A 23,368-nucleotide genomic window follows, 5' to 3' on the forward strand; every position below is an offset into this window, starting at 1 on the left:
AAACATATTTCCACTAAAGGATATTCTAAGTATTTCTCTTCAAGGCAGAAAGAATAGGACCCAAATTAAAGATCTAAGAATTAAGGGGAGAGATTAAGATCAAAATGATAAGAGCAGGAGGACATGAAACTTACCTCCCCACCAGGAATACATCAAAAATACATCTATATGCAGAATGATACTCACTGAAAACTAAGTGAAAAATGGCATCCATTTTTCTTTTTTTTTTTTCTAAAAATGGCATCCATTTTTTTCCTTGTACATCTAAAGCTGTAAGATGGAATCCAGCAGGAAGAGAAGAGAAGCAATCAGATCAGGACCTCTGCCCCATGAGGCAACATGGAAGAAGAAGGGAATCCTCCTTGAGAGATGAGCAGTTCAAATCACATTTTGGGTATACTAGCCCTCAGGTCCAAAAGCAGGAAAACAAGTCACCCAAACTGGTTAGAAAACCAGTGAGACTAACAAGGTGACTGTAAGAAACCTAGATTCAAATCATGAAGAGAGGTGTAACATTTTCGTACTCCTGAAACAAGGCAGAGAAAGCAAACTGAATTTGCACTGGACTCTAGCTTGCTTCCCCTAACTTCCACAGTGTGCCACCCAGCCTGAGCCAAGTGATTGCTCAGGCCTTGTGTGCTTTGCAACACAACTCCACATTAGGGAAAGAGTTGCTGTGGCTGAGGACCATGCTCAGTTGTGAGGGACTATACCAGCCCAGACACAAAACAATATCTGAATAGGGAGGTGCATCCATTACCAGCGCTTACAGTAGCAATGTATCAAAAGTAGTACCAGACTCTGACTACAGCTGACACCACCATAGCCTGCACCCAGACCCACATCAGCCATGCCTGCCAGCTCTGCAGCCCAACTCCAAACTAGGGTGAGGGTTGCAAAGGCAGTTCAGACCTAGAAAAGTGTCTGAAGAGGCAGGGGCAGCTATTAATGGTACTCAGAGGCAGTGCATTAAAAGCAGTCCAGACTCTAACTGTAATCAGGGATGCCACGACCCACACTCAGACCAACATCAAGCACCTGCACTGGCCCCTCTTGCTCCAGAACTGCTCCATATGAGGTAAGGGTGCCAGTGCTGGGAGGGAAGAGAGCACACACCTAGAATGAACAAAGATGGCTCAGACCCAACTCTTAGAGCTTCTGTGTGAGCAAGTGGAGACCTGACCCTGCCTCCAACAGGGTAATGTCGGCCACTGAGAAAAGAAGCCCTGGCTCACACTTGACTGTGGCTCTAGACCCTCCATTTCCAACCCAACCTCTTAGCAAGGTGACAGTTGCCAGGACACACTGGGAAAAGACATGATTCATGTTCACATCAGATCCTGTCCACAACATATAAAAATAATAATAAAAGTAGATTTATAATCAGAGATAAAAAGTTAACATTAGAAAAGTAGGTTTAACATTAGAAAATAACATTAAAAACTAATCACTGGAACAGTCTTATGGACTCTGTGGGAGAGGGAGAGGGTGGGAAGATTTGGGAGAATGGCATTGAAACATGTAAAATATCGTGTATGAAACGAGATGCCAGTCCAGGTTCAATGCACGATACTGGATGCTTGGGGCTAGTGCACTGGGACGACCCAGAGGGATGGTATGGGGAGGGAGGAGGGAGGAGGGTTCAGGATGGGGAGCACATGTATACCTGTGATGGATTCCTTTTGATATTTGGCAAAACTAATACAATTATGTAAAGTTTAAAAATAAAATAAAATTTTTAAAAAAGCCAAAAAAAAAAAACCTAATCACTAACAAAGGAAAAAATATGATATCTCAATATATGCCCCCTAAAAAGTATTTTATTTTTATTGATATTTTTGTGGATATTGAGTCAATATCCATTCATTATAAAACTCCTTGATATATTGGAAATAGAATTCTCTTCCAGAAAGCAAGGATGCAATAATAAGCAACTGCATTCCCCATAACTAGCTTTGTGCCTGGCACAGAACAGAAAGGTTAATAAAAGTTGAATGGATAAATTAACGAGTAATGATTTGAAAGTGCTAATATATATCCAAAACAAAGTTTCCAACTGCCTTCTAACTCCATTATACATGTATTGTAAGACAATGTAGAGCTTACATTCAAAAGGACAACAAGGAAGCAGAGACCTCAAATTTGCTAAAGCAAAAAGGTAAAGAAAACTTGCATAAATATGTTGAGGAAGAAAAAAATTTTATATGCTATGTATGAAGAGCAAGGGTTTCCAATTCAAAGTTTGGAAAGGAGAGGAACAACAGAAGTCAAGACAAGCAGAAAAGCCAACACTGATAAAAGAATGAAAAAAAGTAATGAGTTTAATCACGTATGACTGATATGTAGCCTCATGAAAAAGATCCAAACCCCCTCCAAACAGAATCCTATTTAAAAGTATATCACTCTTAATAAACAGAGAAAAAGAGTCAAATTTTTCTCCCCTTAAATTTTTTTCTTAAATCTCTGATCACTGATACTCTTTAGCAGACAAGTATTGGCAAGTGACAAAAATTAGGTAACAACAAGAAATTATTATTATTTTCTTGTAAAATTATCTCCATATTGCCAAATTCAGACTTACATTGAAGAAAAGTAAGGAAAACCACTAGACCATTATGTATGATCTAAGTCAAATCCCTTGCGATTATATAGTAGAATTGACAGATTCCAGAGATTAGATCTGATAGAGAAAGTTCCTGAAGAACTATGGACAGAAATTAGTGACACTGTACAGGAGGCAGTGATCAAGACCATCCCCAAGAAAAAAAAAGTGCAAAATGGCTGTCTGAGGAGGCCTTACAAATAGTTGAAAAAAGAGAAGCTAAAGGCAAAGGAGAAAAGGAAAGACATACCCATTTGAATTCAGAGTTCCAAAGAATAGCAAGGAGAAATAAGAAAGCCTTTCTCAGCGATCAATGCAAAGAAATAGAGAAAAACAATAGAATGGGAAAGACTAGAGATCTCTTCAAGAAAATTAGAGATACCAAGGGAACATTTCATGCAAAGATGGGCCCAATAAAGGACAGAAATGGTATGGACTTAACAGAAGCAGAAGATATTAAGAAGAGATGGCAAGAATACAGAAGAACTATACAAAAAAAGATCATGACCCAGATAACCACAATGGTGTCATCACTCACCTACAGCCAGACATCGTGGAATGCGAAGTCAAGTGGGCCTTAGGAAGCATCACTACAAATAAAGCTAGTGGAGGTGATGGAATTCCAGTTGAGCTATTTCAAATCCTAAAAGATGATGCTGTGAAAGTGCTGCACTCAATATGCCAGCAAATTTGGAAGACTCAGCAGTGCCACAGGACTGGAAAAGGTCAGGTTTCATTCCAATCCCAGAGAAAGGCAATGCCAAAGAATGTTCAAACTATCACACAATTATACTCATCTCGCATGCTAGCAAAGTAATGCTCAAAATTCTCCATGTCAGGCTTCAACCATATGTGAACCATAAACTTCCAGATGGGCCAGCTGGATTTAGAAAAGCCAGAGAAACCAGAGATCAAATTGCCAACATCCGTTGGATCACTGAAAAAGCAAGAAAGTTCCAGAAAAACATCTACTTCTGCTTCATTGACTACACCAAAGCCCTTGACCGTGGGGATCACAACAAACTGTGGAAAAATCTTAAAGAGATGGGAATACCAGACTACCTCACCTGCCTCCTGAGAAATCTGTATGCAGGTCAAGAAGCAATAGTTAGAACTGGACATGGAACAACAGACTGGTTCCAAATCGAGAAAGGAGTACATCAAGGCTGTATACTGTTACCCTGCTTATTTAACTTATATGCAGCATACATCATGTGAAATGCCAGGCTGGATGAAGCACAAGCTGGAATCAAGACTGCCAGGAGAAGTATCAATAACTTCAGATATGCCAATGACACCACACTTATGGCAGAAAACTAAGAACTAAAGAGCTTCTTGATGAAAGTGAAAGAGGAGAGTGAAAAAGTTGGCTTAAAACTCAACATTCAGAAAACTAAGATCATGGAATCCGGTCTCATCACTTCATGGAAAATAGATGGGGAAACAACAGAAACAGCGACAGACTTTATTTTCTTGGGCTCCAAAATCACTGTAGATATCTGGTGACTGCAGCCATGACATTAAAAGACGCTTACTCCTTGGAAGAAAAGCTATTATCAACCTAGACAGCATATTAAAAAACAGAGACATTACTTTGCCAACAAAGATCTGTCTAGTTAAAGCTATCATTTTTCCAGTAGTCACATATGGACTACTGGAGAGTTGGACTAAAGAAAGCTAAGCACCGAAGAACTGATGTTTTTGAACTGTGGTGTTGGAGAAGACTCTTGAGAATCCCTTGGTCTGCAAGGAGATCAAACCAATCAATCCTAAAGGAAATCAATCCTGAATATTCATTGGAAGGACTGATGCTGAAGCTGAAGCTCCAGTACTTTGGCAACCTGATGTGAAGAACTGACTTACTGCAAAAGACCTTGATGCTGGTAAGACTGAAGGCAGGAGAAGGGGACAACAGAGGATGAGATAATTGGATGGCATCACCAACTCAAAGGACATCAGTTTGAGCAAGCTCCGGCAGTTGGTTATGGACAGGAAAGGCTGGCATGCTGCAGTCAATAGGGTCGCAAAGTGTCAAACACAACCGAGCGACTGAACTGAACTGAAGAAAATATTAAAAATAAGAATTAGCTGATCATAATTAATTTAAATGGATAGTTCCAGGGAGAATGAAGTAGTTGGTAACAGACCAACCTTCATGCTGAAAATAACTAGTAAACACAGAACAAATCTAAACAAAAAGGACTAAAGTAAGGCTAAGATTCCTAAAAGATACGTCCTAATAAGTCAACTGACAAAATTTAGCTGACATCTACTGATTCTAGGCGTGAGCAAGAGGCCTAAATGCTCGCTTGGTCCCAGCAAAGGGCTGTTTCCAGGGGATTAAAATAGACAGCATATATGTGACAACCTAGAACGGCAGGACCCACCTCCCATCCCCAAGAGAAAGGGGATATACCTATGGTTGATCCATGTTAATATATGGCAAAATCCAACACAATACTGCAAAGCAATTATCCTTCAATTAAAAGTAAATAAGTTTTTTAAAATAGCATAGTCTTACAGGTCTCAAAGAGCTGAATAAACAAAATTGAAGACTCAAAAAAACCTCATAAACTTGACTATTTCCCTTCATTCAGCTAGCCTCTAACTGGATTACAATAATCAGCCCAATTTCTCCCTAGCAAACAGAAGACAACATCAGCCAGCGCCTGTAACTTTTCTTATAACAATGTACGGAATTCAATCAAAAAATTACTGGACACATCAAAAGATAAGGACAAATCACTAAAAAGTAAGATTAAAAAGGAATAGAAAGTAGAATGGAGGTCACCAAGGGCTGAGGGGAGGAGGAAATGGGAAGTTACTGCTTAATGGATACAGCAATTTTGCAAGATGAAGAGTTCTGGAGATAAATACTACTGATGACTGCCTAACAATGTGAATGTATCTGTGCCACTGAGCCATACACTTAAAAATGATTAAGATAGTAAATTTTATGTTATATGTATTTTACCATGTTTTTAAAAAAGAAACAGATCAAAAGGTGAGCCAGATGTTGAAGTAAAAAGAGAACTATAAAATATCAATGACTAATATATTCAAAAAGGATGAAATGTCACTTTTAAAAGAGAAGTTAACCAGAGAAATGAAATCTTTAGAAAAATAATTAAATGGAAATTTTAGAAGGAAGACATATGATTAAAGTTAAGGATTCAATAAATGAGTTTAAAAGCAATTTGACACAGTAGAAGGCAGGGTTAGATAACAGGTCAGTAGAAGATATCTAAGCTGAAACAAAGAGAAAAACAAGTGGAAGATAGATGGATAGATGGGAAACAATGAAAAGTAACTTAAACGAATATATTTCAGTGGCTATAAGTCTGCAGAATCATACAGTATTATTTATTACCAATAAGTTGTTTCCAGTTTATATGATAAGATTAAACATTCATTCATCTTAACACCTATTAAAATTCTATTTTATATATATATATATATATATATAGCAACATGTTGGGCACTATAGAGTTACAAAGATATTTATATATATAATATATATATATATAATATATATATAGCAACATGTTGGGCACTATAGAGTTACAAAGATATTTATATATATAATATATATATATAATATATATATATATATATATAAAATATATATATAGCAACATGTTGGGCACTATAGAGTTACAAAGATATTTATATATATAATATATATATATAATATATATATAGCAACATGTTGGGCACTATAGTTACAAAGATATTTATATATATAATATATATATAGCAACATGTTGGGCACTATAGAGTTACAAAGATATTTAGTAAGACACTGCCCTCAAGACACTCAAGATCACAGGAGACTTACAAGTAATGCTTAAGCCACTCTTAACAATAAGGAGTTCAGCAGAATTTAGCCAATAGGTTTGGAGAGGAGGTAGAAGGTTAATTTTGGTTAGTAGAAGTAGCAAAAAGCTGGTGAGAGAGGGAGAACATAAAATGTAAAAGAAGTTAAACAATTTCAATATCTGGAGTACAGGACACAGTAATGACAGCAAGGTAAAATGAGCAGGCATAGGTTAACAGGAACTAAATAATTCTTTGCCATGTTTTTAAGAAAAAACTGAAAAAATGCCACAAGATCTCCATGATGTTCTGAAAGGAGCACAGTATTTCACAAAGGGCACACCTTTCAAGTGCCTTACTACTTGAACAAGTTTGAAAAACACTCACTAAAAAGATAGTCTAAAATATTACATGATCCTAAAGATCCTTCATAATCTGATCCAAACATTTTTTCCAGTCTCATCTATCTGAGTTCTTTAAGATACAGACTTAAAGATATATACTAATATTTATATTATACTAGTATACTAATATATAGTAATCAGTGCTTCAAATATACCCTAATTTCCACACTTTTAAGACTTGCACAAGCCATTTCTTTCGCCTACACTCCCTCCTCCAATTCACTGTCTCAGTTCAGTTCAGTCACTCAGTCGTGTCCGACTCTTTGGGACCCCATGAATCGCAGCATACCAGGCCTCCCTGTCCATCACCAACTCCCGGAGCTCTCTCAGACTCACGTCCATCGAGTCAGTGACGCCATCCAGCCATCTCATCCTCTGTCGTCCCCTTCTCCTCCTGCCCCCAATCCCTCCCAGCATCACAGTCTTTTCTAATGAGTCAACTCTTCGCGTGAGGTGGCCAAAGTACTGGAGTTTCAGCTTTAGCATCATTCCTTCCAAAGAAATCCCAGGGCTTATCTCCTTCAGAATGGACTGGTTGGCTCTCCTTGCAGTCCAAGGGACTCTAAAGAGTCTTCTCCAACACCACAGTTCAAAAGCATCAATTCTTCGGCGCTCAGCTTTCTTCACAGTCCAACTCTCACATCCATACATGACCACTGGAAAAACCATAGCCTTGACTAGACGGACCTTTGTTGGCAGAGTAATGTCTCTGCTTTTCAATATGCTATCTAGGTTGGTCATAACTTTTCTTCCAAGGAATAAGCATCTTTTAATTTCATGGCTGCAGTCACCATCTGCAGTGATTTGGGAGCTCCCAAAAATAAAGTCTGACATTGTTTCCTCATCTATTTCCCATGAAGTGATGGGACCAGATGCCATGATCTTTGTCTTTTGAATGTTGAGCTTTAAGCCAACTTTTTCACTCTCCACTTTCATCAAGAGGCTTTTTGGTTCCTCTTCACTTTCTGCCATAAGGGTGGTGTCATCTGCATATCTGAGGTTATTAATATTTCTCCCGGCAATCTTGATTCCAGCTTGTGCTTCTTCCAGCCCAACGTTTCTCATGATGTACTCTGCATATAAGTTAAATAAGCAGGGTGATGATATACAGCCTTGACGTACTCGTTTTCCTACTTGGAACCAGTTTGTTGTTCTATATCCAGTTCTAACTGTTGCTTCCTGACCTGCATATAGGTTTCTCAAAAGGCAGGTCAGGTGGACTTTTAATCATCTATGATCTACTTACCCTGGAGAAGGAAATGGCAACCCCCTCCTTCCCTGGTGGCTCAGATGGTAAAGCGTCTGTCTACAATGCAGGAGACCCACGTTTGATCCCTGGGTTGGGAAGATTCCCCTAGAGAAGGAAATGGCAATCCACTCCAGTACTATTGCCTGGAAAATCCCATGGACAGAGAAGCCTGGTAGGCTACAGTCCATGGGGTCGCAGACTCGGACATGACTGAGTGACTTCACTTTCACTTTCCAGTACTCTTGCCTGGAAAACCCTATGGGTGGAGGAGCCTAGTAGGCTACAGTCCATGGGGTCACAAATTGTCGGACAAGACTGAGCAACTTCACTTTCTTTCTTTCTTTTAGTAGTTGTGACCGGTGAACTTAGTTGCCCCGAGGCATGTGGAACCTTCTTGGATCAGGGATCAAACCCATGTCCCCTGCATTGGCAGGCGGATTCTTAACCACTGGATCACCAGGGAAGTTCTGAACTGTCTTATTTAGGCTTTAATATTTGCTGGTTTAACATTTTGGCATACCTGACAGCATTCGTTCCCTGGTGGCTCAGACGGTGAAGTACCTGCCTGCAATGCGGAAGACATGGGTTCGATCCCCCTGGGTCAGGAAGATCGCCTAGAGAAGGAGATGGCAACCCACTCCAGTACTCTTGCCTGGAAAATGCCATGGATGGAGGAGCCTGGTAGGTGACAGTCCATGGGATCACAAACAGTCAGACATGACTGAGCAACTTGACTCATTCATGGTCTACTTCAACAAACAACTTTTCCTTAATGCCTTTCCAAATGCCTTGCTCCAAGACTAATTAATAACTGTCTCCATAGTGCTCCTAGAGTATTCATTTATTTACAAAATATTTGATGCCTAATATATATTAGGCACTGTTTTATGCACTTGGAACTCATCAATTAACAAAAAAAGACAAAGATCCCTGTTTTCATGGAGCACCTTCTTGAAACTTGAAGAAAATGAGAGTATGCAAAGGGAAAAGAGGAGCACATCTTCTTTTAAAAAGCTTCCTAAGTGACTGTTATTCCCTCCTCCAACTTTTCAACCTGGGTGGAGAATTACAGCATTAAAAACCATTACAACAAAACTGTGTTAGTTGCTCAGTTGTGTCCAACTCTTTGTGATCCCACGGACTGTATCCTTCCACGCTCCTCTGTCCATGGGATTTCCCAGGCAAGGATACTAGTGTGTGTATGGTGTATGCATGCTCAGTCGTATCTGATTCTTAGAAACCCCATGGATTATAACCCGCCTGGCTCCTCTGTCCATGGGATTTTCCAGACAAGAATACTAGAGTGTATAGCCATTCCTTTCTCCAGGGTATCTTCCCAACCCAGGGATTGAAGCCGGGTCTCCTGCACTGCAGGCAGATTCTTTAACTGTCTGAGCCACAAGGGAAGCCCAAAACATTACAAAACTGTTTCATTACAATAAAACTGTAATGAAAGCTAAAATTTTAAACATAACAAGAGGAATACATAACACATTATCATATTTTCTTATATAAATTCTTACTTGTCTTTTCCTCCAATTGATTAATTTTATTTCTGGACTCCTCTAGCAGAAATGTTAACTCTTTCATTTTATTTTCTTTCTCAGTACTTTGGATCAAAAGCAGTGATACCTAAAATGAAATATTTAAATAATACATTATAGATACAAAAAATTAAATGATACCTTAGCACCAATCATCATCTATGATTATTTTATGTACTTCCTTATATGCTTTTCATCAGTCTGTGCCTGGCATTTAGTATGTGCTTGCACAGCAAACATTTATTGAATGAAGGAGTGAGCAAACTAGTGCAACATTCTTAATATTATAATAAGCATTTTAAGTTATCACTTAGAAGATTATATATTGGAATCTACTGGTTCATTTATTCTATAAATATTATTGAGCACCTACTCTGTTCCAGAAACCATAATAAGCACTGAATATACAGACATGATGGAAGTCATCCAAGAAACTCATAGCCTAAACCAGGTGACAAACAACTAAACTTGAATATTATTATAGAACAAAAATCTTACAGGAATTAGAAAAAAAATCTAAATCAGTCTTGGGGGATGTAATCAAAAATTAACCCTTCTCAAAGAATTGAACTGAATCTTGATAGACAAGTACTTAGTCTTGTCTAAGTATTCAGGTTAGCAGGAGGAAATGAGCATTCTAGACTTGTGTAAGAATACAAAGGATCAAAAGATCATGCTTCTATTCAGAGAGCTGAAATGTTTAGATGGCTAGAATAGAGTGCATGTAAAGGAAAGGTGAAAGATAAACTTATAGACTGAAGACTCACAGATTCAAGATGGTAGAAAGACCTCCCTACCCTATTTTCATCTTCAAACCACCCAAAAAATCACCAGAAAAACAACAAAGATGGACTTCATCTTCCATGAAACCATGAGACTTCTATAATCTAAGCCACAAAATGTAAAAAAGGAAAACAGTGAAAGGGAACAGAAAATGATTTAGCATAGAAATGCAAGATCAAAACTAAGAGTCTACACAGGGAAGATTACAAATGAGAAGCAAGATAGTTCAATCCTAAAGAAACCCAGAATGTTTCAAGAATTTGAAGCACAGACACTGTGGAAGCTAGGTATGAAACAGGAGACTAAGTAAAAGGAGAAGACTCTTGAGAGTCCCTTGGACTGCAAGGAGATTAAACCAGTCAATCCTAAAGGAAATCAATCCTGAATATTCATTAGAAGGACTGATGCTGAAGCTCCAATTCTTTGGCCACCTGATGTGAAGAACTGACTCATTGGAAAAGACCCTGCTGCTGGGAAAGACTGAAGGCAGGAGAAGGGGACGACGGAGGATGAGATGGTTAGAGGGCATCACCAACTCAATCAACATGAGTTTGAGCAAGTTCAGGGAGATAGTGAAGGACAGGGAAGCCTGGCTTGCTGCAGTCCATAGGGTTGCAAAGAGTTTGACATGACTGAGAGACTGAACAACAACAAAAGGTACAAGGAGATTGGAAGTTTGCTAAGAGTAGTAAGTCTTCTCTAGGCCTCTTAACCCTCCTTTCCTGGATGCTACTCCCTGAAAGCCAATCAGAGAACAAGCCTATTCCATCTTTGCAAGAGACACCAGCATGATCAAATCAGAGGGGGAAAAAAAAAAACCAAAAGATCTCTAAACCTGGATTTCCAGGCACAGGAAAGGTTGGAGACAAAAGATATAACTAAGAAGTCAACATATGGAATGATGAGACTCAGCCTGTCCTGCTAACCCAGCCCCGAAATGCTATCAACAAAGTTTACACTCCCAGGAAAAGAATTTGGAGATTTCTAGGGAAAAAAAAAAGTCTTGAAAATAACAACACTTAGAACTTCCAAATATACAAGGATTTAGAAAAGGCAGAGAAACCAGAGATCAAATTGTCAATATTCACTGGATCATGAAGAAAGCAAAGAAATTCTAGAAAAACATCTGCTTCATTAACTATGCAAAAGCCTTTACTGTATGGATCACTACAAACTATGGAAAATTCCTAAAGAGATGGGAATACCAGACCACCATACCTGCCTCCTGAAAAACCTATATGCAGGTCAAGAAGCAACAGTTAGAACCAGATATGGAACAACAGACTGATATCAAACAGGAAAAGGAGTGTGTCAAGGCTATATATTGTTACCCTATTTTTTAACTTATATGCAGAGTACATCATGAGAAATGCTAGGCAGAATGAATCACAAGCTGGAATCAGGATTGCCGGGAAAAATATCAACAACCCAGATATGGAGATGATACTACTCTAATGGTAGAAAGTGAATAGGAACTAAAGAGCCTCTTGATGAAGGTGAAAGAGGAAACTGAAAAGGCTGGCTTGAAATTCAACATGAAAAAAACTAAGATCATGGCATCCAGTTCCATCACTTCATGGCAAACAAATGGGGAAAAAGTGGAAACAGTTAACAGATTTTATTTTCTTGGGCTCCAAAATCACTGCTGATGGTAACTGCAGCAACAAAAGTAAAAGATGCTTGTTCCTTGGAAGAAAAGCTATGACAAACCTAGACAGTGTATTCAAAAGCAGAGAAGTCACTTTGCCAACAAAGATCTGTATAGTCAAAGCAACGGTTTTTCCAGTAGTCATGTATGGATGTGAGAGTTGGACAATAAAGAAGGCCAACTGTTGAAAAATTGATCCTTTCAAACTGTGGTGCTAGAAAGGACTCTTGAGAGTACCCTGGACAGCAAGGAGATCAAACCAGTCAATCTTAAAGGAAATCAACTCTGAATATTGTCTGGAAGGACTGATGCTGAAGCTGAAACTCCAATACTTTGGCCACTTGATGTGAAGAGCCAACTCACTGGAAATACGGGAAAGATGGAGAGCAGGAAAAAAAGGGGGCAACAGTGAATGAGATGATTGGATGGTACCACCAACTCAAAGGACTTGAGTTTGAGCAAACTCTGGGAGATAGTGAAGGACAGGAAAGCTTGGCGTGCTGCAGTCCATGGGGTTGCAAAGAGTCAGATACAACAAAGCAACTAAACAACAAACACAGAGTCCCCACCAAAACACTAGCTGGCCACAGCATCATTTTTATAAAGAACACCCAAGATCTGAAAGTTCAGCTCATACACTCCGGATTCCAACAAGCTTCTCAGCACTTTATTCTATTTTTGTGTTCTGTATAATAAGCACACTTTTCCCTTTTAAGAATACCTCCTTCTTTCAGAAATCTGGTTTAAAAATATGGTTAAAATACAGAAAAAAATGCTAGCTCTTTTAAAAGATCAAAGTATAATACATATAAGAATGAAGTCAAGGAGAAGGCAATGGCACCCCACTCCAGTACTCTTGCCTGGAAAATCCCATGGATGGAGGAGCCTGGTAGGCTGCAATCCATGGGGTCACTAAGAGTCGGACATGACTGAGTGACTTCACCTCACTTTACAGAAAACTCTAAGAATCTTCTTTGTACTTTCAATTAATATTTGCCATTATTGTTTAGTACATATCCTTGTTATCTATAATTACAAGGTATTTGTGCCAAGTCAGATAAAAACTCAGAAAAAATAGGGAGAAGTAGAGAGATGATAGTCAAAATAACTATACTACCCAAAGATTCCTTTCTATATTTCATTTTCCATTCTGAATTCAGAAAGCTGGAAACTGTTAAAGTTGGCATAATCATCATCTGAAATCAACATTCTTGTGACTCTAAAAGAATATAAACTCACCATTTTCAAGTTTCCCACTATGTGACATTAACAGAAAGAAGCAAAAGAACGTTTTAGTTCACCTTCATTGGTGTCATGAATCACATATTTCAAAATAAACTGCAAAATGTGGGTTGCATAATCATGATCATATTTATATTTTATGAAGTTTTTATCTGAACAAAAGTCCTCACAAAATAATATATATTTACAGAATGTCCTAATACCCACTAATATAAATATTGTAGAAGATCCACGGATTTTTTAAAAAGGGATAGCATTCAATATGTACAAATTTGAGTCAATGGAAATTAAGGCATATGGAAAATATATTTAAATATACATAATATTAAAATTCAAAACTTTATCAAGCAGGCAGCAAATAAAAATTTCTCATGAAATTTTAAGTATCTCATTTATTAGCAAATATAAAGGATACAGAAAATAGATTTGTAAAAAATACCTGCTTTTCCTTGTCATTTATTTCCTTCTTGTACTCTTCTTCAAGGTGTTGGATTTTTTCATAATCTTCCTTTACTTTGAAAGTAAAACAAATATACTTTAATGTAACTATCACAAACAAAATTTTAAGTTTCTGATATTTTATTTCACTTTGTTATTTATCTAGATATTAAATTCCAATGTGAAAAGATGAAACTGCTATCTTCTTGCTGCTAAACTTCTGTTTAGTAAATTTAACAATATCTAAGTTATAATACGGAGAAGTCAATGGCACCCCACTCCAATACTCTTGCCTAGAAAATCCCATGGACAGAGGAGCCTGGTGGGCTGCAGTCCATGGGGTCGCTAAGAGTCCGGCACGACTGAGCGACTTCACTTTCACTCTTCACTTTCATGCACTGGAGAAGGAAATGGCAACCCACTCCAGTGTTCTTGCCTGGAGAATCCCAGGGACGGGGGACCCTCGTGGGCTGCCGTCTATGGGGTCGCACAGAGTCGGACTCGACTGAAGTGACTTAGCAGCAGTAGCAAGTTACAATAACTTTCTAACATTCTATAATTTTTATAACAGCACATATATAAAAGTTTTCTTCTTTATAACACACAAATCTGAAATAACAGATTTTAAAAATATATCTATTATTATTTTAACATGCAACTTGACCAAGAAATGTAAAAATAAAACCAAATCACACTTCCAAAAACTTAAGTACAAACCATAATTTGATTTCAGGGAAAATGTAGCTTTTGAGTCAAACAGGTTATTTTTAACACATACCAATCCTCTGCCACATTCCACAAGATTTTGAGGGGCTTATAAAACCATATACAGTATAAAAGTTTCCAATAGTTTAGGCATCAAGCTGAAGGTATGAAAACATTAACAGAATTTATTAAAAATATAAATAGCAGAAGAGTAATATTTAAAATAAAAAGATTCCTACACTTAAAATGCATCTCCAGTCTGGAACTCTCAGCTTGCACACGAAGTTCCTCAAAAGCTATTATCATTTTCTGAAATATATTTAAGTTTTAAGAATCATACTAAGGCTTTTTAAATAGCTTTCTTGAAGCAATGAAAATAATAAATTTGTATCAAGTGATCATTACATTTAAAACTATACAACATTGAATAATGAAAATTCTGTAACTTTTAATAATTAAACAATTTACTAAAATGTACTGAGAGTGCCTGTTATGGTAGCTTCTCAGATGCTTAAAGGCACTGGAGACAGGTTATATAATACCAAAGAGTAGCAAAACAATTATTAGTACTCTAGTCATTCACTTAATAGCCCATACCAAAATCTGTAATTTTCAACTGATTTTTGCTTACAATCTACTAGAGTATAATCTCTGTGAGGTCTCTCCCCATAAGAGTTCAAATTATACTTCCTACCTGTCAGCATGGGTTCATTCAACATTCAACAAATCCTGATTTGTAAAACTGGATGAATTCATTTATTCATTTAATAAATAGTTACTGTCAATTATGTGCCAGGCACTGTTTTAGGCATTTAGGATATAAGACAAAGTCCTTATCCTTTCATTTCAGTATAAGAAAGAAGACATACCAACACAAATACACACATACACACACACACACATGCACACGTGTATATCAAATAAATATCATGCAGTTTCAAGTGCTCTTCAGGGAAGTTAAGACAAGGTGAGGAGAGAAGACGACTGACTAGAAAGATATTTTAGGTGAAATAATGAGGGTAATAAAAAAGCAGAATTAAGCATATACATTTGCACAAGATCTTGGATACGAAAAGTTCTAGATAGAAAGAACAAATTCAGAGAAGCAAGATCAGAAAGAGTTTAGCAAGTCTGAGAAACAAAAAAGTAAGAATTACAGCAGAGAAGCAAACTGAAGAATGATAGGGGGTGGGATTTTTTAAAAAAGTAAACAGGCACCAGACACAGATTAATAATACTTGCTATGTTTTTCACATTAATGGTTATATGTCAAAATGTGCTAGTCTCTGACACAGAGTTAATATCTAATAAATTAAGTTAAATGGTGTCACTAACATGTAAATTAAAAAACCACTAAAAAACAAAACATTAATACTCATAGTATGGAATCTTGAGAATTTTACTAGATATAATCATATATCAAAAGGTAAATAATAATCCCTTTAGCAAGAACAATTGTTCATATTTTTGTAGCTATTACTCTAATTTGCTTAGAAATGCCTCTGTTTAAAATATTCAGATTTTCACTACCACTTACCTCTATGTTACTATTTAGGTCCATATAAACTTGCCTAGTTTCTTCTCGTTCATATTCATCTGTTATAAATATAAAATATTTCAAAATTAAATTTAAAACAACTATGATTCCAACAAGGTAACACTCAAATGTCTCAGGTAAGCATTAAAATATTTAAAAATCTGTGTTAGTAAAGGATATTGGTACATCTTTTGAGTCATTTAAAGTAGTATTAAAAATAATTTACATAAGGCATGGTCATACTTCATGACAACTACCTCAAAAGTTGGAGCGGTTCAGTTATCTCTAATTTCCTTTTATAGAATTATTATTACTCATTAATTTATTCAAATTTTATAATATATTTATAGTTTTAGCATTTACAATAATTTGGGATTTAAGAACTATGTGTGAAGTATTTTTCCTTTGTATTTTTAAGATTCATGAGGTGACTTTTATTTTTTTTTTCTTAGAAGAAAACTTTGAGGTCCTCTACTTAACAGAGAAAAAGCTAAGTGAGTGTCCCAAGGATAAAAGACACTTTTTATTAGAGTGAGAAACCATATGCAGGACTCAGGCAGGTCCTTTCCATTGGACCACCACCCACTGGATAGCATTTCTTTTTTTTTTTTTTTAAACTTTACAATATTGTATTGGTTTTGCCATACATCAACATGAATCCGCCACAGGTGTACACGTGTTCCCAATCCTGAACCCCCCTCCCACCTCCCTCCCCATACCATCCCTCTGGGTCATCCAAGTACACCAGGCCCAAGCATCCTGTATCCTGCATCGAACCTGGACTGGTGATTCATTTCTTATATGATATTATACATGTTTCAATGCCATTCTCCCAAATCATCCGCCCTCCCTCTCCCACAGAGTCCAAAAGACTGTTCTGTACATCTGTGTCCATGAGGTGAATTTTAAATGAAACATAAATCTCACTCTTGTTTCTGCTCTATTTTTTGAAGAGACAGAAAGGAAAATAAATGTCAAGACAAGAATAAGCTAAGAATAAGTGTAGTCCCAAAGAGAAATCTCCTGTAAATCCTCTACAATATTTTTAGGGTTTGTTTTTTTTTTTTTTTTTAGTTTTTTTTTTTAACCTGAGCTACTAACTATACTCAAACTGAGTGTTGATATGTGGTACTACAGAGAATTAAGGCACAAGGCAGTAAAAGACAATGTGACTATCCCTTCATAATTCCACCCGTTTGGGCCAAGAATCACAAAAACCATGATAAACTGAAGGGACAGTATTAGTTCCAGATTCTTAGTAACAAGCTGCAAAACAAGAATGGCAGCTATGATAGACTCAAATGTCAATGAGGAGCCAAATGAACTGACTTTAGAAGATATAAGTATTCTTGTATTCTCAAAAATACTGGAAAGAGCTCTAGACTTATCAAAGCACATGGAACAGGAGCCAGACCGCTTTTATTTGAATATTAATGGGCTGGAAAAGTTAAAGAAATAGAGACAGAACACATTGGTATTTCAACAGAAAGTTCATCCTTCTCACTCCATCCATTCACTGTTTCATATTTACTACCCAACACAGTTAGCAACAAATCTCTATTCCACAAAAACTATTTGTGCCAAAGAATTGCATCCTATTGCCAACACTTCCAATCTTCCCATTACCATCATCATCAGTACTTCCAAAATACCCTCCAGTCATTCTTCCAATAGACAAGTACTGGAAAGATAATAAAACTACAAAAAATAAAATAAATTGGTATAGATGTACTTTATAGTTGTCAGGAGCAAGTTGCTACAGCGGGGCATAGAGAAGGGACTTTGGTAGTAAAATGTTCTAATGTACTGATATAATAATTGTAACCAATAAAACCTATCTTTTTTGTTTTCTTGGTATCTATTCATCTCCCCACCCCCAGCTCACTCCCTCCTTTCACATTCCCTCCTCCCTTCCCTCTCTCTCTAACCCTTATTTCTTTCTGTCTCTTATGTGTATACACACACACACATACACACACACACACTTACTTTGCCCTAATTTGGCCAACTAGATCTTGCTGCATTCATTGTCTTAGATGAGAGATGATTCAACCAAAAGCAACAAAAATGTCTGAGTTCCAAATCCCCAGTGTTGGGGTTAAGGGAAAGAGTCAAGATATAAGCAAGTAATAGATTTTCAAAATACACAAATCAGAACAAAGCTACCATCCTCTAGTCTTAAAAAATATTTACAGTTTGCAGGGGAAAAAGCCTTTAAAAAGGAAACAGAGAGCTTACTGGATTCTGGCAAGTACTTATGCAATGATTCCATAGCCCTCTACACTCATCAAGCTAAGCCTCAGGGTTGGGGAACACAGAAACCAAAGAGTTTAGGCAAACCAAGAGTAGAGTGAGACTGAGATTTTCTTTTTGCACAAACTAAGAGCAGAGTGGGACAGTCATCCCTAGGAAGATGACAAAACCTGAGAAGAAATGACTGTCAAATATATCTAGACAGATGGGACCTTAGCTTCACAAATTCCCTTGTCCTAACATACTGTACACAGTCAAATGTCATACTGTACACAGTATGTTGGGACAAGGGAATTTGTGAAGCTAAGGTCCCATCTTAGCAGGATAAAGCACAGGATAAAGCACACAGGATCAGCGCAACTGAATAGGCCCTGAGGACTCGTATCAGGAACAGCTTAGCAACAATCTATGTAGACCAGTAACTGAATACCTATCGAAATGATCAAAGTCTCAAAGGACAGATGACTGAGAAGTCAATGTCCCTCTCTACCACATGGCACTATATGGGCACCCCCAAATTTATATACAACCCCAGGTAATGAAGAAAAATTCAAATTTACTAAGATAAATTTCTTCCATGTGAGCAGAATAAAGGCTTTAAGATTTTTTAACATTTTAAGATATAAAAATTTTGTGCATGCCTGAGTTTGTTGACTAAACTCACTAAGAATCATATATTCCACAAAAGTTATCAGAGTATCAGAAAAAGAGGCAGAAGGGACAGAAAGGAGATTCCCTACCAAAAGTAGACCCATGCAAGGTGAAAACATTAGAAACTGTTCAGTGACTGGCCATACAACTATAAATATCAAAAGAGGATTCAACCACTATACTATGTCCAAAGCCAGTTTAACATCTTGTTTATTCATTTAGTCTAGATAGTTCTTGCTTATTTCAATGATGTATATGGTTAGAAAATCTACACAAGGCCATGAAAAAATACTATCAAACAAAGAAAAGAGAACATGAAAGAGGTGAGACAACAAATATTAAAACAATTATAGAAATGAAAAACAAGGGCCAACAAATAAATAACAAGTATGCCCAAACAGAAATCAGAATAAGTGGCCAAAGATATCATAAAACTTTTCTGGTCTAAAGAAAGACTATTACACATAGATTCAAATGACTGTCCTGACAAAACTGTAACTTTTAAGTGTTAGGTAGGAAGATAGGCATGAGCAATGAGGAAAGGAATCCAAGCTGATCTCTAAACCCATCCCAGACACACTCAGGAGAGCTCACAGATATGCTACAAAATAACCACAGAGACTTACTCCACTCCTGTACTTGTGTCCTAGGCACAGAGTGGATACAAACTACCCACAGGGGCTTCTTCAAGTAACCTTAGGCAGCTAGGAGCTCATTTAGGGTTCATAAATATTCTATACATATATACATCTGATTATAACAGACTGAATTATAGGAAGACATACACAACAGAGCCTGTTATATAAATTGCAACTGTCAATCAACCTTGAGTTTATGCCTATTTGCATTCCTTTTCTTGATTGATGGTGGGTAAAACCCCTATTTTGCACAGGGCACAACAAAAAGGAGGAGAGGAGAAGTATAAAAAGAGGGAAGCCAAAAGGGGTTGGGAGGACAATGACTCCTTTGGGGTCAGCCTGCTCCCACATCTTGAGAAAGTGAAACAAAGAGAAAGTTGCTCAGTCGTGTTCAACTCTTTGCGACCCCATGGACTATACAGTTCAGGGAATTCTCCAGGCCAGAATACTGGAGTGGGTAGCCTTTCCCTTCTCCAGTAAATCTTTCCAACCCAGGGATCAAACCCAGGTCTCCCATATTTCAGGCAGATTCTTTACCAGCTGAGCCACAAAGCATGCCCAACAATACTAGAGTGGGCGCCTATCCCTTCTTCAGTAGATCGTCCCAACCCAGGAATCGAACTGGGGTCTCCTGCATTGCAGGTGGATTCTTTACTAACTGAGCTAAAAGATATGACTGCTTGAGTTGTAATTGAGTTGCAACTTGTCTGTTGTTTGAAACCTTTAGTCTGTCATTCCAAATTTTTGTTACTGATGAGACAAGAACTGAGGGAGAGAGAGAAACTGACCTGACATAAGGACCAAAAAAATGCCTGAGTCCTGGCAAAGGGAAAAATATACACATAAATACATATATTATATATGAAATCTAAGTATAGGTAAATAGAACTGTGGTTATCCCCATTTCATAGATAACAAAAGTGTGACACAGAAAAATTATGTTATTTGCCAGGATCCCAAAATAATAAGTGGTGGTACATGATTAAAACAGAGATATGCCTAATGAAATTATAGTAGGGATAAATGCAAAGAATGCTCTTTGGATCCAGAAGTCTAAATGCATGTGTAAATAATGAAGTAAAAAAAAGTTAAAGATTTTAATTAATAATGAAATCACTAAGCCTTTAATACAATGTAACTAGCAAATAAGCTGACTTTAAAGTTCATTAATGACACCTACAATTAGACAAGAAATAGGCCTTTACACAGGTCAAATTACAAATTAGATTACCTCATACAGGTCTGTACTCCTAAATATTCAAACAGACAAACCAAAATAACAAAAGCACAAAGAATCTTGAAAATGTAGGTTACAGAAGATAAGATTCAAAAAGGACAAGTAACTATCTTTAAAAATCTAAAGAGATAAAAATGCGCTTTAGACTTTTTCTATATGCCTTAAGGAGAAGAATTACATTAAGAATAGAGAAGCTACAGAGATTTCAGTATAAGAAATTTCAACTCCCTGTTTAAAGTTCTTAATTTCAACTAACCCTGGCAGTCCAGTGGTTAGGACTCCACACTATCACTGCAAGGGGCCTGGGTTCAATCCCTGGTGGAGAACTAAGATCCCACAAGCTACATGACGTAGCCAAAAACCAACAACAAAACACACACAGATTTCAACATGAAAATAAGAGTTGTCATTAAATGACTCTGTTTTCTGGTAACAACAAAGTAATTCAGACCAACCTTCCTCCCAAAGACATTTAAAAAGCTGGAGGAATTTTTTGAGTTATTAAAAGAAACAATGACCTAAAAAGATAATAATGAATCATGAGACCAAGAATAGTTGAGAATTATAACTCAGAAAATCTAAACCAATTTCCAGTATCAGTCAGGATGGAATAAGCCCACTATAGCCTTTCTCTACCATTGATTACAACAAAAACTCAGAATGAAATCTATAAAGCAACTACTTAAAGAATCTGAAAACTAAGCAAAAGCAGGTAGATTGGGAAGAAAAGTAAAAAGCTAAAGAAGTGACTCATGTGAAGGCAAGTTCCCTGTTTGTTTAGTTTTTTCCTACCTTCTCTTCTAGAATTACTAAAAATGTAAGGGCCCAGCAGAAATCTAACAAGAAGCATGAGCAGCAAAAGGAAATTCTAATTTTTTTTTCTCTCTTCCAGCCCTGTCTCAAGGGTGGCCCCAGAAGTGAAGCTACAGCAGCCACGGCAGAAAGGACATACAAAACCCCAGGAGAAACTCCATGATTCTGGCCAAGGGACAAAAGGACAGGACGTCTTTAAGGCTGAGGGTGAGGAGGGTAATGCTAGAGAGAGCTGAAGAAGAGGACTGCTAATTATTTATATGACTAGGTACAAGTCCCATAGGGAAAAGGGAGGATGTGCATACCCAAGATAGACCCAAGGCAAATACAGCAGAGGCTCTGAAATCACTATCCAAGTCCCAGAACTAATCTAATCTTGAGTGCAGCATATATGAAACAGACCCAAAGTAACACAGCAAAAGCTTTGAAAACTGAACTGGTAATGGAATCCCAACACACAAAAGGTAAGATAGAACTTATGATCTGAACCTGAATTGCCTATCTGCTAAAATATAAACCAAAAAAAGGTAAGAAATACAGGAAGTAACAGCACAGTGACCTCATTGTTATGACTTGAAAAGATTAAACAGGCTCTCGACTAAGGGATTTTGCATTTACTATTTCTTCTGCCTGAAATAACTCATTCCCAAAACAGCTTCATGGTACAACCCCTCAATTATTCAGGTCTCTAATCAAATAGCACTTAATCAGAAAAAAACTTCCCCAAATACTCTATCCCAAAATATTCTCTTTTTAAACAGTTATCAGCACCTAACATACATTATATTTACTCATTTATGGTATGTGTCCCCTTACTAGAGTACATACTCCATAACAGCAGAAAATTTGTATCTTTACTATTGTTTTCCCTCAGCATCTAGAACATTTCATGGTACATAGTAGGTACTTTTTTAAATGTTGAATGAATAAAAAACAGAAAATCACAACAGAAAAATAAAGGCTTAAAGCGAGAATACATATGGAGTTCACACTAAATATAAGGCAAGTATTAAGACTTGTTTAGGGCAAGAATGTACAATGGAGAAAAAACAATCTCTTCAATAAGTGGCACTGGGAAAACTAGACAGCTACAAATGTACACAAATGAAATTAGAAAACTGTAATACACAAAAAAAACTCAAAACGAATAAAAGAACTAAATATAATGCCATATACTATAAAACTCTCAAAAGAAAACATAGGCAGGACACTCTATGACATAACTTGCAGCAAGATCTTTTTCGACCCACCTCCTAGAGTAATGAAAATAACTGGGACCTAATTATACTTAAAAGGTTTTGCACAGCAAAGAAAACCATAAACGAAACAAAAAAACCCTCAGAATGGAAGAAAATATTTGCAAACAAGCAACCAACGAAGGATTAATCTCCAAAACATAGAAACAGCTCATGTAGCTCAATATCAAAAAAGCCTTGAAAGAGGACCAGGGACTTCCCCAGCAGTCCAGTGGTTAGAACTCTATACTTTCACTGCCAAGGGCACAGGTTCAATCCTTATTTGGGGAACTAAGATCCCACAAGCCATACAGCATGGCCATAAATAATCAGATAAACTGAAATATTGGGGGAAAAAAGATACACTCTTTAGTTCATATAAGAAAGCACCTAAAAAATGTTTAAAAAGTTCTAACCTCTCCCACCAACTGATCTCTGACTTAGCTTAAAACTAAACAGAAGAAAGAACTAACAGCCTTGTCTCTCTAGCCCAGGTTACTTCCTACAAGGCAATCAATATAGAATCTCTCTACCCACATCCATATACTTTTCACCACTTTTTATATCTAGGCA

At 37.1% G+C, this 23,368-nt stretch overlaps 1 protein-coding gene across 2 annotated transcripts in view; it reads right to left on the reverse strand.

The window, feature by feature from the left end:
* SYCP1 (synaptonemal complex protein 1) overlaps positions 1-23,368 on the reverse strand; it is a 147,364-nt gene that overhangs the window by 114,838 nt on the left and 9,158 nt on the right. For both annotated transcript variants that reach the window (XM_070785872.1, XM_070785871.1), the window contains exons 8-11: positions 15,969-16,027; positions 14,671-14,740; positions 13,728-13,801; positions 9,595-9,703 (exon numbers count right to left, since the gene is read on the reverse strand). In XM_070785872.1, coding sequence (XP_070641973.1) covers positions 9,595-9,703; positions 13,728-13,801; positions 14,671-14,740; positions 15,969-16,027 — 312 coding nt within the window. The remainder of the gene's footprint in view (positions 1-9,594; positions 9,704-13,727; positions 13,802-14,670; positions 14,741-15,968; positions 16,028-23,368) is intronic.

The sequence above is a fragment of the Bos indicus genome, chromosome 3, assembly GCF_029378745.1.
Source record: "Bos indicus isolate NIAB-ARS_2022 breed Sahiwal x Tharparkar chromosome 3, NIAB-ARS_B.indTharparkar_mat_pri_1.0, whole genome shotgun sequence".
Classification (NCBI taxonomy): domain Eukaryota; kingdom Metazoa; phylum Chordata; class Mammalia; order Artiodactyla; family Bovidae; genus Bos; species Bos indicus.